This window comes from Cervus elaphus, chromosome 12, assembly GCF_910594005.1.
Source record: "Cervus elaphus chromosome 12, mCerEla1.1, whole genome shotgun sequence".
Classification (NCBI taxonomy): domain Eukaryota; kingdom Metazoa; phylum Chordata; class Mammalia; order Artiodactyla; family Cervidae; genus Cervus; species Cervus elaphus.
This window is the reverse complement of record NC_057826.1, coordinates 64,038,993-64,053,409: the sequence shown is the minus strand read 5'-3', so window position 1 is coordinate 64,053,409 and position 14,417 is coordinate 64,038,993. Positions and strand designations below refer to the sequence as shown.

General features: G+C 36.7%; 1 protein-coding gene across 1 annotated transcript in view; it reads right to left on the bottom strand.

The window, feature by feature from the left end:
• Positions 1 to 2,157: 2,157 nt before the first annotated feature.
• EXD1 (exonuclease 3'-5' domain containing 1) overlaps positions 2,158 to 14,417 on the bottom strand; it is a 37,846-nt gene continuing 25,586 nt past the window's right edge. Inside the window, exons 9-13 of the mRNA XM_043919181.1 lie at positions 14,085 to 14,189; positions 13,928 to 14,008; positions 11,479 to 11,622; positions 10,596 to 10,787; positions 2,158 to 3,637 (exon numbers count right to left, since the gene is read on the bottom strand). Coding sequence (XP_043775116.1) covers positions 3,008 to 3,637; positions 10,596 to 10,787; positions 11,479 to 11,622; positions 13,928 to 14,008; positions 14,085 to 14,189 — 1,152 coding nt within the window. The 3' untranslated portion in view covers positions 2,158 to 3,007. The remainder of the gene's footprint in view (positions 3,638 to 10,595; positions 10,788 to 11,478; positions 11,623 to 13,927; positions 14,009 to 14,084; positions 14,190 to 14,417) is intronic.

The window sequence follows — 14,417 nt, the reverse complement described above, 5'->3', positions numbered from 1 at the left end:
GCCATCTGACTAAATTTAGGGGAAACTAAATTTTTCTTAGCACATTAATTTTAAAATGAAACATGCTTAAAATATTGGTTGTAAAAAAATAATAAAATGTTGGTTGTTAGGATTACAAAATGGAAAAATACTTGATATAAAAACACAATAAATATATTTATGGTATGGTCATGACTCTGTGTGTATAGATAGAGAATGAGAGAAAAAATTGAAAGAAAAGTGCCAAAATGTTAGGAAGCGTTGTTTAATATGGGATGATTGTTGAGTACTTTTTTCCTCTTTATTTTCTAAGTTTTCTGTAAGGTGTTTGTTGATGTTACCTTTATAATAAATGCATTTTTATAAGTATACCAGGATAATCATCCTCAGGTCCCCAAGTTTGCACCAGGTCTTATCTTGGCTTTCTGCTGAGACTTGCCTCACGTCAAAACAATGATAGGCCTGTATATAGTGCATTAAAATTCTATTGTGTAATATTAGGATTTACCAAGCCCATAGCCAGATCCCAGGCAAAGCTGCTGCAATGATTTTTCACACTATAGATGAAAGAACACTGAATGGACCAAGAAGCAAGAAACATTGTTTCTATTCTCAGAGCAGGATCCTTCTTCAGGGAACTCATTTAATTCTGTTTCCCAATTCCTAAGCCTAAAGCATAGATTGCTTGTGAGACTGTCTAACTGCAGATCATATACAGAAAGGTCAGCTCAGAAAGGTGAGATCTGAGTAGGACAGATGTAGAAACTTGGTGCAGAATGAAGCAAGACTCCAAGAGAGTTTGGGAAAGCAGGCAGTATGGTTTATGAACTCTCGCCTAGAAAAATACTAAGAACTCAACGAGTTGGGTCAAGAACCAAAGATTTCCCAAAATTCTGAGCAAACTTTAGACATCTGAGTAATGGCACAGAGCATTAACAACAGGGCTTGAATCATCCAAGGATTTTTGTACATTATCTCCAGGAAAGGACAGAGTTTAATGGTAGGATCTGACCACATGGAATTTAAGTAGGGACTCCAGGCTAGAATGGAGAAATGTACAGAGAAAAATGCAGTTCCAATTACATAAGCATTTCGCTAAGAAAATACTATGCTGAAACCCAAAAGTTTCCTTTAGTTCTGGGAGGCAAAGTACTTCTCAAAATAGCACTGTCCAAGAGAACTTGTTGAAATGATGGAAATGTTCTGTATTTGTAATATTCAATACAGCTACCCAGGTAGCTCCTGGTTATATGGAACTATTGAGTAGCAAGTAGTAGCCACTGGGTTTATGGAAACATACAGCAAGTGCAACTGAATTTTTATTTCATTTAATCAATTTAATTTTAAATGTAAATAGCCACATATAGCTAGTGGCTACCATATTGAGCAGTACAGCAAAGGTCCAACAGAATCCTGTTGTTCTTTACAGTCACAGAACATAAATAATGAAAAAATTCTGTTTTTAGATATGAAGAACATTACATTTTTCTTTGTAGCCTGTATACAAACATGTATAAATGTTGTGTGTGGTATGGTTCCATAAGGTGCTAAATCAGTTCCACATATTTCACAGAAATCCATGCCCTTCCCAGAGTAAACCTAGATTAACCACTTTCTGGGATCAACCTGAAAATGCATTCACCCAAGATGAACCAGAAATCACCTTTGCTCCAAATGAGCTTCTAAACTATGGACAAAGTGAGACACAGCACCACAGGGCTGAGTTAACAGCTCTTAGGCCTGCCTTCATCTTTTTTATTTTTTTGCCTTCATCTTAAGTTCAGACCAGATCTGGGCTCTGGGGTTTGGAAGGCACAGCTGGACGTTCTTTCAGTGGTACTCACCACAGAATCAATGAGCACAGACAAGGATATTCCTAAGTGAAAACTGTCTCTAAGTTTTCCTTAAGTGCAATAAATAATAGAGGCCTGTATAACAGTCAAATTGCCAAATTTCTAGGGAATTTCCTGGTGAACCAGTGGTTAGGGCTAGGCACTTTCACTGCTGTGGCCCAGATTTGATCCCTGGTTGATGAACTAGGATTCTATAAGCTGTGTAGTGTGGACAAAAAAAAAAAGCCAAACATACAGATTTCTACTCCAGATTCTAGACTTAGAAATGCAGAAACATTCCAATTTATTCCTACCCTGACACAATGAAGAAAAGTGAGATATAACCTAATGCCAAAACAGGTTTATTGCTTATTATACACAAAAGAATGTGAGCAACTTGCAAGTATTCAATATAAAAAGACTCAGGACAACTTGCCTTCTTTTCACCCTAAGAAAGCATACCATCTCCAGGCAAACAGTGCAATCAAACTTAAAGTTTACATAACAGACATACTTTAACGAAGTTCCTGCTATTTAGGAAAAATGACAAAACTGTCTAAAAGTTAATGAAATGAAAAAAACCTAGAACTGTTACACTGATTCCTGTAGTAACATTAACTATTGTTTGTCTATAACATAAGACAGACTGAAAACTTAAATTGAAAAATAAAGTTGGATTTTTTCAGCTTTATTGAAGTATACCTGATAAACTTACTTATTAATATTTTAAAAAGGAAAAAAGTTCTGATAAATTTGTTGGGTATCATTTTTTTTAAACTTCTGGCTAAGAGTTTTACCAACCCCCTTCAAACCAAAAAATACAACAAAAAAATTTTAAGTATAGGTTCTTCCAGACACTAAGTCCAAAATTTTTCCCTTCTTCAAATCTTTTAAACCCAAATTATGAGAAATAATTTAGTCTGGCCACAGGGAACATTTCTACAGAATGACATAATCAGAAAATCTACTTCTTCCATTATTTAACTTATTCATTCCCATCCTAATCAAATTCCAGGAATACAGAAAGTAAGAGGATATAATTTTCCCTAAAGACTGTGACTGAGGTAAAACTGAATTTACAACATGAGAAACTTAAGCACTGAGGAAGGCCCTGATGGCAGAGGAAATAAGCCACCTTAATGGCTTCAAAAACAAATTGCAGATCTCTAAGGCAGATTGGGAGAATCTGGATTTAATCAGGAATCAGTCTTTTCCAAAGCTGGGCAGGGAGGAAGTGTGGGAAGCACAGCTTTTCTAAAAGGATGAAAAATGCCACTTGGAGACACTCTGGTTTCCTGAGGAAGGGAAGGAGACACTGAAACATCTTGTTTTGTACCTTTTAGATCTTCCTTGTTTTCCACCATCAATAACTGTTCTATCTCCTCTTTCAAAGATAAACTTGTCTTAAATTCTTGTTTAGGTATCTTGAGATGTTCTTTCTGAGTTATTCTCTGGTCTTTAACCCCCTCTGACTCAGGGTAATTTAGGTTGTAACTGGAATCCTCGCTGGCATCTTCCTTTGTGGGAGGTAGATATTGAGGCTCTACTGTGGTTTGTTTACTCTCAGATTCTTCTTTCAGTAAATTTACATCCTCATGAGATGTAATATTTGGAGCTTTATCTTGTGTAGAATTTTTACAAAGTAAGAAACCTCGTACTTTTCCCTCTTTCCCTGCCGTCTCTGTCACCGATTTCTTTGGATGCAGTACTGTCCTTATTAGGAGTCCCTGCGCATTTACTCTATATTCTTTTGCCGCTTTCTCTCTGCGCTGCTTCTGGAAGTCCTGGAGTTGAAGCAGTTCCTCGGGGAGCTCCATACATGTAGGCTAAGAAAAGAAAATGAACACAAGTCTACTATAACTAAACTTCTGAATATAGTCCTTAAAATCACTTCTACTAAACAGTATTTGGCAAGCAAGTATCTATTCAAATATGTTCTTATGGCACCCTCTAGTGTCTTCAACTATAATAGTACTACTTTTTGAGTAATTTAAAATATGTTGAATCCAGTTTTGTATGTTGTACATGTGTGTATACATAAAGATTATACAAAAAAAGTAAGGGTCCATTCCAATCTTGCCCCAACTGCCTTAGCAGGTACACCCTGTAAAAAGCAGCTTTTTGTGAGCCTCCCAGAGACAGCCTTTGCATATTTGATTTCTTACTAAATATCTTTTCATTCGATTATATTTTTCAATTTTTATTTTCCTCCAACTTTTTATTTTGATAACTCTAAAAGTATTTAATATAAATGGCAATATTATATTTTTTCCATCTTTATTTTTCCAACTAAAAAATTTATCTTAAGAGATTTTTCCATGTTGGCAATTTTAATGGCTGTATGGATATACCATATTAACAAAACCATTGTTATGGACGGATATTTGGGTTGTTTCCAGTATCTTGTCATTACATAAATGCTACAATAAAGGATATATTAAGAAAATGTACTCTCTGTTATGAGGCAAATAATCTTCCCCAGGTTGCTTGCCCTTTGACTTTGTTCACAGTATTTTCACTATACAAAATTTTTGAAGTCAAATTTATTTATCTTTTTTGAATTCTGAGTATTTCTGTTGCATAGAAAAGCAACCTCTCATACAAATCAATAGCAAAAAAATAAATAATCTAATTTAAAAGTGAGCAAAGGACTTGAATAGACAATTTTCCAAAGAAGATATTTAGATGGCCAACAGGTACATGAAAAGGTGCTAAATATCACTATTCATCAGGGAAATGCAAATCAAAACCACAATGAGATATTATTAACACTTAAGATGCCTATAATCAAAAAGACAGAAAACAAGTATTGGTGAGAATGTGGAACAAAAGGAACTCTCATACACTGCTGAGAGGAATGTAAACTGGTACTGCTACTATGGGAAACAGTATGGAGGTTCCTCAAAAAATTAAAAGTAGAACTATTATATGGTGCAGCAATCCTATGTCTGGGTACATATTTGAAGGATTATGAAAACAGGATCGTAAAGAGACAGGTACATTCCTTGTTCACTGTGTCATTATTAACAATAGCCAAGATATGTAAACAACCTGTGTCTATCAAAAGACAAATGAATAAAGATGTGGTGTATATATATACACACAATAGAATATTTTTCAGCCATTAAAATGAAGGAAGTCCTGCCATTTGCAATAATATATTTGAACCTGGAGGGTTATGCTAAGTGAAATAAGCCAGAGAGATAAAGAAAAATGATGCATGGAATCACTGATAGATGAAATCTTAAAAAAAAAGAAAGCATCAAACATGTTACTTCATAAAATAGAATATAGAATGGTGGTTCCCAGGGGTTGAAGGAAAGGGAAATGGGAAGATGTAAGTCAGAGGGTAAAAACTTACAGTTGTAAGAATAGTAAGTTCTGGGGATCTAATGTACAGCATGGTTACTATAGTTAATACTTGAAAGTTGCTGAGAGTATATCTTAAGCATTCTCAGCACACACACAGAAAAAAGGTAGCCATGAGGTGATAGATGTGTTAATTATCTTAATCTTGGTAATGATTCCACAATGTATGTCGTATCATAATGATGTACACTTTCAGTTCAGTTCAGTTCAGTCCCTCAGTTGTGTCCGACTCTCTGTGACCCCATAGACTGCAGCACGCCAGGCCTCCCTGTCCATCACCAACTCCCAGAGTTTACTCAAACTCATGTCCATTGAGTCAGTGATGCCATCCAACCATCTTATCCTCTGTCACCCCTTTCTCCTCCTGCCTTCAATCTTTCCCAGCATCAGGGTCTTTTCAGATGGGTCAACTCTTCGCATCAGGTGGCCAAAGTACTGGAGTTTCAGTTTCAACATCACTCCTTCCAATGAGTATTCAGGACTGATTTCCTTTAGGATGGACTGGTTGGATCTCCTTGCAGTCCAAGGGACTCTCAAGAGTCTCTCCAACACCACAGTTCAAAAGCATCAATTCTTCGGTGCTCAGCTTTCTTTATAGTCCAACTCACATCCATATATGACTACTGGAAAAACCATAGCTTTGATTAGACGGACCTTTGTTGGCAAAGTAACGTCTCTGCTTTTGAATATGGTGTCTAGGTTGGTCATAACTTTTCTTCCAAGGAGTAAGTGTCTTAATTTCATGGCTGCAGTCACCATCTGCAGTAATTTTGGAGTCCCAAAAAATAAAGTCTGCCACTGTTTCCACGGTTTCCCCACCTATTTGCCATGAAGTGATGGGACCAGATGCCATGATCTTAGTTTTCTGAATGTTGAGTTTTAAGCCAACTTTTTCACTCTCCTCTTTCACTTTCATCAAGAGGCTCTTCAGTTCTTTACCTTCTGCCATAAGGGTAGTGCCATCTGCACATGAGGTTATCGATATTTCTCCCGGCAATCTTGATTCCAACTTGTGCTTTATCCAGCCCAGCGTTTCTCATGATGTACTCTGCATATAAGTTAAATAAGCAGGGTGACAATATACAGCCTTGACGTACTCCTTTTCCTATTTGAAACCAGTCTGTTGTTCCATGTCCAGTTCTAATTGTTGCTTCCTGACCTGCATACAGATTTCTCAAGAGTCAGGTCAGGTGGTCTGGTATTCCCTCTTTCAGAGGGAATTCTCTTTCAGAATTTTCCAGTTTGTGGTGATCCACACAAAAGCTTTGGCAAAGTCAATAAAACAGAAATAGATGTTTTTTCTGGAACTCTTTTGCTTTTTCAATGATCCAGCAGATGTTGGCAATTTGATCTCTGGTTCCTCTGCCTTTTCTAAAACCAGTTTGAACATCTGGAAATTCACGGTTCACGTATTGTTGAAGCCTGGCTTGGAGAATTTTGAGCATTATTTTACTAGGGTGTGAGATGAGTGCAATTGTGTGGTAGTTTGAGCATTCTTTGGCATTGCCTTTGGGACTGGAATGAAAACTGACCTTTTCCAGCCTGTGGCCACTGCTGAGTTTTCCAGATTTGCTGGCATATTGATGCAGCACTTTCACAGCATCATCTTTCAGAATTTGAAATAGCTCAACAGGAATTCCATCCCCTCCACTAGCTTTGTTCGTGGTGATGCTTCCTAAGGCCCACATTGACTTCACATTCCAGGATGTCTGGCTCTAGGTCACTGATCACACAATTGTGATCATCTGGGTCATGAAGATCTTTTTTGTAGAGTTCTTCTGTGTATTCTTGCCACCTCTTCTTAATATCTTCTGCTTCTGTTAGGTCCATACAATTTGTCCTTTATTGTGCCCATCTTTGCAGGAAATGTTCCCTTGCTATCTCTAATTTTCTTGAAGAGACCTCTCTTTCCCATTCTATTGTTTTCCTCTATTTCTTTGTACTGATCACTGAGGAAGGCTTTCTTATCTCTCCTTGCTATTCTTTAGAACTCTGCATTCAAATGGGCATATCTTTCCTTTTCTCCTTTGCTTTTCACTTCTCTTCTTTTCACAACTATTTGTATACGGCTTCCCCAGACAGCCATTTTATTTTTTGCAATTTTTTTCTTACGGATGGTCTTGATCCCTGTCTCCTGTACAATGTTACGAACCTCCATCCATAGTTCTTCAGGCACTCTGTCTATCAGATCTAGTCCCTTTAATCTATTTGTCACTTCCACTGTATAATCGTAAAGGATTTGATTTAGGTCATACCTGTATGGTCTAGTAGTTTTCCCTACTTTCTTCAATGTATGTCTGAACTTGGCAATAAGGAGTTCATGATCTGAGCCACAGCCAGCTCCCGGTCTTGTTTTTGCTGACTGTATAGAGTTTCTCCATCTTTGGCTGCAAAGAATGTAATCAATCTGATTTCTGTATTGCCCATCTGGTGATGTCCATGTGTAGAGTCTTCTCTTGTGTTGTTAGAAGAGGGTGTTTGCTATGACCAGTGCGTTCTCTTGCAAAACTCTATTAGCCTTTGCCCTGCTTCATTCTGCACTCCAAGGTCAAATTTGTCTGTTACTACAGCTGTTTCTTGACCCCCCTTCTCTTGCATCCCAATCCCCTATAATGAAAAGGACATCTTTTTTGGGTGTTAGTTCTAGAAGGTCTTGTAGGTCTTCATATAATCATTCAACTTCAGTTTCTTCAGCATTACTGGTTGGGGCATAGACTTAGATTACCGTGATATTGAAGTGGTTTGCCTTGGAAACGAACAGAGATCATTCTATTGTTTTTGAGACTGCATCCAAATACTGCATTTTGGACTCTTTCGTTGACTTTAAGTATACATAATTTTGTCAACTCTTCCTCAATAAATTCGGTGAAGACATTTTCCTACTGTGAGATAATTTTCTTTTAATACTTTTTGCCATTAATTTCATAATTCCATTTTTTATATAAATACTTGATCCATGGGATTTACTTTGGTGTAGCAAAATATGTAAAAATACAACTCTGATTTTCCTCCTTCCACAATGGTTAGTCAATTGTCTAAAGCCATTTACTAAATAATCTTTTTCTCACTGATTGGAAAGTCTACCTTTATCCCAATCATTACTGATATATATGAAATCTATGTCGGGGTTCTCTCCTCTCTGCCACTGATCTGCCTATACATGTATCACTGACATTTAACATAGACATATAATATGTTTTAATATCTGACAGGACTATTCTTCATTATGCCTATTCATCCCTATAAACATTATAGTCACAGTTTACCAAAATAATTACAGTTTTAATATTTTTCCTAGAATAAAGTTAAATTTAAAAGTTAATTCAGGAATAATTGATAGGCAAAAATACTTAATGTCCCCACGCATTTAAATCCTCTTTTACACCATTCAGTAATACTTTAACATTTTCTTCATCTCTATATAATCTATTTTTTGTTACAATTATAAATGAATGTTTTTATCCCATTATATTCTCTAGCTGTATAATTTTATGTTATATTTGTACCCTTTACCAAATTGCCTTTTTGTTTGTGGCAGTATTTTCCAGTCGATTCTCTTTAGTATTCGAATGTATCATGAGTAAGTCATAATTCCTGTTCCTCTTGTTCAATTTTTATAGCTCATTTTTTCCTAATCCCACTGGCTAATAGCTTCAGAAACTACTAAAGTAGTGGTTATAGTCACCAATTTTGTATTTTGATATTAATGTTCCCAATCAAATATTATGTAGTCTTCTTGCTTGAGATATGCTTTATCATGTTAAAGTATCTATTCCAACTTTAGTCAACAATGTACATAGAAAATTATCAAATTTTTTCAGCAAATAACAGTGAGAGTAAAATATTAAAAAGATAAAAAACTGTCCTTTACAGTGATAAATGAAAAACATTAAAATTCTCCAATCAAACTAACTATACAAGGACTTTTATGTTGTTCTTTTTTTGTTAAATGGTGAGAGCAAAATACATAAAAGTTACAAAATAACCTCCTCAGCATTTATGAGATAATCTTAAGGCCTAGTAAGGCCCTAGTAAAATATACAGAATTTAACATAATATAGTCACTCAGTCATGTCCTACTCTGCGACCCCATGGACTGTAGCCTGCTAGGCTTGTCTGTCCATGGGGATTCTCCAGGCAAGAATACTGGAATGGGTTGCCATACCTTCCTCCAGAGGATCTTTCCAACTCAGGTATTAAACCCAGATCTTCCGCATTGTAGGCAGATTCTTTACCATCTGAGCCACCGGGGAAGCCCATAATATTTTCTATCAATTACTAAATATTATGAACATAATATTAAACCATGCTTGCAACTATAATCCAGAAACACATTAATGGAAAATATAGGGGTTTCCATGGTGGCGCAGTGGTAAAGAATCCACCTGCCAATGCAGGAGACATGAGTTTGATCCCTGATCCAGGAAGATTCCACATGTGGCAGAGTAACTAGGCCTGTCCACTACTTTTACTGAGCCTGTGCTCTAGAGCCCAGGAGGCTGCAACTACTGAGCCCATGTGCCGTAACTACTGAAGCTCACATACCCTAGAACCTGTGTTCTGCAACAAGAGAAGCCACAAGAAGAAATCCAGATACCACAATGAAGAGTAGCCCTCGTTCTCCGCAGCTAGAGAAAAGCCTGTGCAGCAAAAAAGATCCAGGACAGCCAAAATAAAATAAATCAATACTTGTAAAAATAAAAAAGCGTGATACATTGAATGGAGTTTGTATCAAAACTGCTATTATTTTATTTAGGACTTTGCATCAAAATTCCTAAATGAGAATGGTTTAAAGCAGCAGCCTGAGAACTTTTTATGTAAGGAGTCAAATAGCAAATATTTCAGGCTTTGTAAGCCACAAACATGGCTTCTGCACACTTTTTTTTTTTAACAACACTTTAAGACTCTATAAATCATTTTTAGCTTGTGAGCTGTACAAAAATGGGCAAGATTTGGCCTTAATGCAATAGTCTATCAACAATATAAGTTTTCTTATATTGTGCTGGCTTCATAAAAATAAGTAATGAAATATTAAATTTACCCTTTCTTTGAAAGACATATTTACTGGAAATATAATTTAATATTTAAAAAAGGAGTTGGGACTTCCAGCACATCAACTTTTAGTTTTATTGAAATGCACGTCACCAGTTGTATCATATGAAATAAGTGTCAGTGATCATAAAAAATATATGTATATTTATACATATATAAATACATATATATATACATATATATAACACATATATACATGGTAAAAAAAAAAAAGTGCTCAAGTAGCTGCATTAAGCCCTTCAAGAGTATTTACCATCAAGTCTGCTGAAAAAAATCTGGTGCAGCTGTGAAGACTGGGTATCACTGTGACCCCCCCATGAGAAAGCAGAAGTCTTGAAAACAAAGCCACAGAGTGGTACCTACCTCCATGCCTCCAAGTCGGTCTGCAGACCCTTCTCGGTAGGTGTTTAGGTATCCGTCCACCAGGGTAGTTAGGTCAGACATCATTTCATCCAAGAGTACCAAGCGAAGGGGGAGCAGGTAGGTAGCTTCCAAAGCCAAAATTTTCAGCAAAGAAGGTGAAAGCGGTCGTGTGAACCACAGTTCTGGGTTTTCCTAGAAATATCAAAACAATTTTCTCAGAATCTTAAACAAAACTTTAAAGAATGGTTTATTTAAGTGTTGCTTAACTTAAATCACCATTACTGTCATTTTCTTCAGTTATTACCTTCTACTTTCACACTATGGGTAGCCTTCTGAGAATATACACACATACACAAACATACTGTGTGTATACATTTGAATGTGAGTATGTAATGGGGGAAAGATGTGGGGGAGGGAGGGAGGGAAGAAGGTGGATAGGGGGAGAGAGAGAGAGGGCTTGAGAGAGAGATCAGGGCTTCTCACGCAAAACTGGAAGCAGCAGGACTGATTATATGGCCAAAACTGCAGCCAATATGATCATGACTTAAGTTTACATGCAAGGCTATTAGAAGCTGAAGAAAATCTAACTTTGGGGGAAGTAATTGGCATGATCTTTGTTCCAGTGCCTTAATCCAAATTCCCAATAAAATCCCCCCTTATCCAACTTGAAAATTTATTTTAAAGTACTTTAACCAACAAATCTGGATGCTGGTTTTTTTCCCACTTGAGACCACAAACTGCTCCCATTTGAAACAACTAAGATTTTGGCAATGTCCATATGCTTTTCAGAGAAGCTGTCATTTTTCTATATAATATGCTAATAATCCCACTCACAAGACACTTGAAAATATTAATGTCATATGCGACATACTTTAATACTCACTCGAATCCATCTTTGTCTCACTTCCAGAAAGGAGAGATGTTTAGGGGCTATTTTAAGGTGTCTGATTAAACTCTCCTGTAAAGTACTAATGCAGTTTGGAAGAAAGCCACCCGTTTCCACGGAAAATTGAAGGACATCTGCTACCTGTGGCATTCAAAAAGAACAAACAGACCAATCCATAGAATATATTACAGAGAGCTATCTCATGACAGAAATATATTTGGAGAAGTGTCTTTAAATACCATTTTTCCCAAGAATCCATGTGACAGACAATGCCATCAGAAAATTTTAAGTTGTTAGGTTAACTTATTCTGAAAAATTAGAAAAGAAAAAGGACCACGCAACTTTAATGTGTCCCTATTTTCTCTTCCACTTCTTTTATTTGCCCACGTTATGATTATTTATTACTCTTTGGTGCCTTTAATGAATGGGGAAAGGAAGATAAAATTAAAGGATCACTTCTACTTATCAGCAACTCTGGCAAAGTTTTGGTAAGGAAAGCTAATAAAATTAAGAATTATAATCATTATTTATCTGTGTGTGGTATGCTAAATAATGGCCCCTGAAGATATCCACATCCTAATTTCTGGACCTGTGAATATTATCGTAAATGCAAAATGGACTTTGCATCTGTGATTAGTTAAGGATACTGACATAGGGAGATGAATTATCTGGGTGGGCCCTAAACATAATCACAAGTGTTCTTATACGATGAGGCAGAGGGAGATTTTATTACAGTCAGAGGAGAAGGTGATGTGATGATGAAACAAGAGATTTGAGCGATATACTTTGAAGATGGAAGGAGTCACAAGCCAAAGTACAGGTGAAAGCTGAAAACGCAAGGAAACAGATTGTTCTCTCACAGCCTCCGGAAGAAACTAGCCCTGAGGACACCTTGACTTTCACCTGGTGAAAATGATTTCAGATGTCTGACCTCCAGAACTGTAGGAGAGTAAAGTTTATGGTGATTAGTTACAATAGCAACAGAAAACTAATACACTGTGTTAAAGGAAGACAAATTGAAATAATTCTGAATTCCTGCTTCTCGCACTATGAAAATCTGAAAAGAAAAATATGGAAAGACATGCCAGGGACTTCCCTGGTGGTCCAGTAGTTAAGACTTCGCCTTCCAATGCAGGGGATGAGGGTTTAATCCCCAGTTGGGGAACTAAGATCCCACATGCCTCATAACCAAAAAAAAACAAAAAACAAAAAAACAGAAAATAGAAGCAATATTGTAACAAATTTAATAAAGACTTTTAAAAATTAAAAAAATGACAGGACAATGTCTTCATTAGACAACATATATGGGCTCTAATCAAGAAGCTGAATGGCCTTAAGGGAATGATAAGCAATTCTTTTACTATCTGGAGTTAGCAAAGAAGCAATCTCTATACAGTGAATGCTCTTGAAAGAAGACCCACAGGTCTTCTGGCACAAAGTTCATTATAAGCAGATACATAAAGAGCAAACTTCAACCACATACAATAACATAAAGTTGAACTTTTAGGAATTTCTGTTTAAAAATAATTGGCTAACTCATTATTTTAACCCCCCTCAAGGGTTCTAGGTTTATATATTCAAGATCTTCCTTTCATGGCATTAATCTAGAAGATTAGAAGAACTTAAATAATACATAATGAAAATTAGTAGTTTTATGGCTCTCACAGACAAATCAGAAACCCAGATTAGCTCTAAATCTAGTATAGTCTAGGAATTTCTCTAGGCCCTTTTTTTTTTTTTTTTTTTCTCTAGGCCCTTTAGACCAGAGAAAAATCACTTATCTCCAGGGTATTTGGGGCCAGAATAGGCTTTGGGGGCACATCTAGTACAACCTGCATCCCTGAGCTAGAAGCCCATTAGCCATTAGCCTTAACTGATACCCGGTGGCTTAGATGGTAAAGAATCTGCCTGCAATGCAGGAGACCCAGGTTCAATCCCTCGGATGGGAAGATCCCCTGGAGAAGGGAATGGCTACCTAGTCCAGCATTCTTGCCTTGAGAATCCCATGGACAGAGGAGACTGAAAGGCTACAGTTCGTGGGGTCGCAAAGTGTTGGACACAGCTGAGCAACTGTCACTTTAACTGATACATGTGTGATAAAGGCATAGACATGACTGCTTACCTCACAGTAAGAGTCTGTGTCAGATTTCCAAATAACCCTAAAATTGTTCGAGTTTCTGAATGTTACAGAGCTTAGAGCTTGCTTCTTACTTGAAAAATTCTGGAGCAAAATGAAGGGGAAAAAACCCTAAATACTTACTAATAACTTTTCTGCAGTGCTTCTACAGTTCACCAAATGTTCTCACATATTGTACAAACATATTACAGAAGAAGTGGGCAGGAATGAGGCACACACAAAAAGACTTCAATCACTCATCAGACAATGCTTATTTTCTACAGAAACCATATGTACAATAGATTGATTCAAGCGTTTCCCTACATGTACCTGGGTGTCAAAGACATTATTCAGCAAAATTCCATACTGATGAGAGAGGCAATCAGAAAGCCAACGACAATCATGGATAACCTAAGGAATCAGAAGACAGAGTTATTAGAACCTTGTTATTACTCTTACTAGCAGATGAATCAGCTTACACACTCACCTTCAAAATTCTCTTGTCTTCTAATACCATCTGAAGTCCATTGTTGAAAGCACGACTTCCCAGAAGGAAAATGTCAAACAAGTAAACCCGGCTATTTGTGGCCACCTGCAATAGACCATCCAGACACATATTATAAGACAGAGCTAGGGAAGAGGAAGACATGAAAGAAAGGTTCAAGAAAGACCTGAAAATAATATTTAACATCCACATTTTTAAAGTAAACAATATGCACTCATTGACTCTTAGGGAAATAGGTTTAAATTTATCTTAAGTTAAAAAAAAAACCACACTGGAATCAACAAGTCCACATAGCTATTTTTTTTTCACACTGCT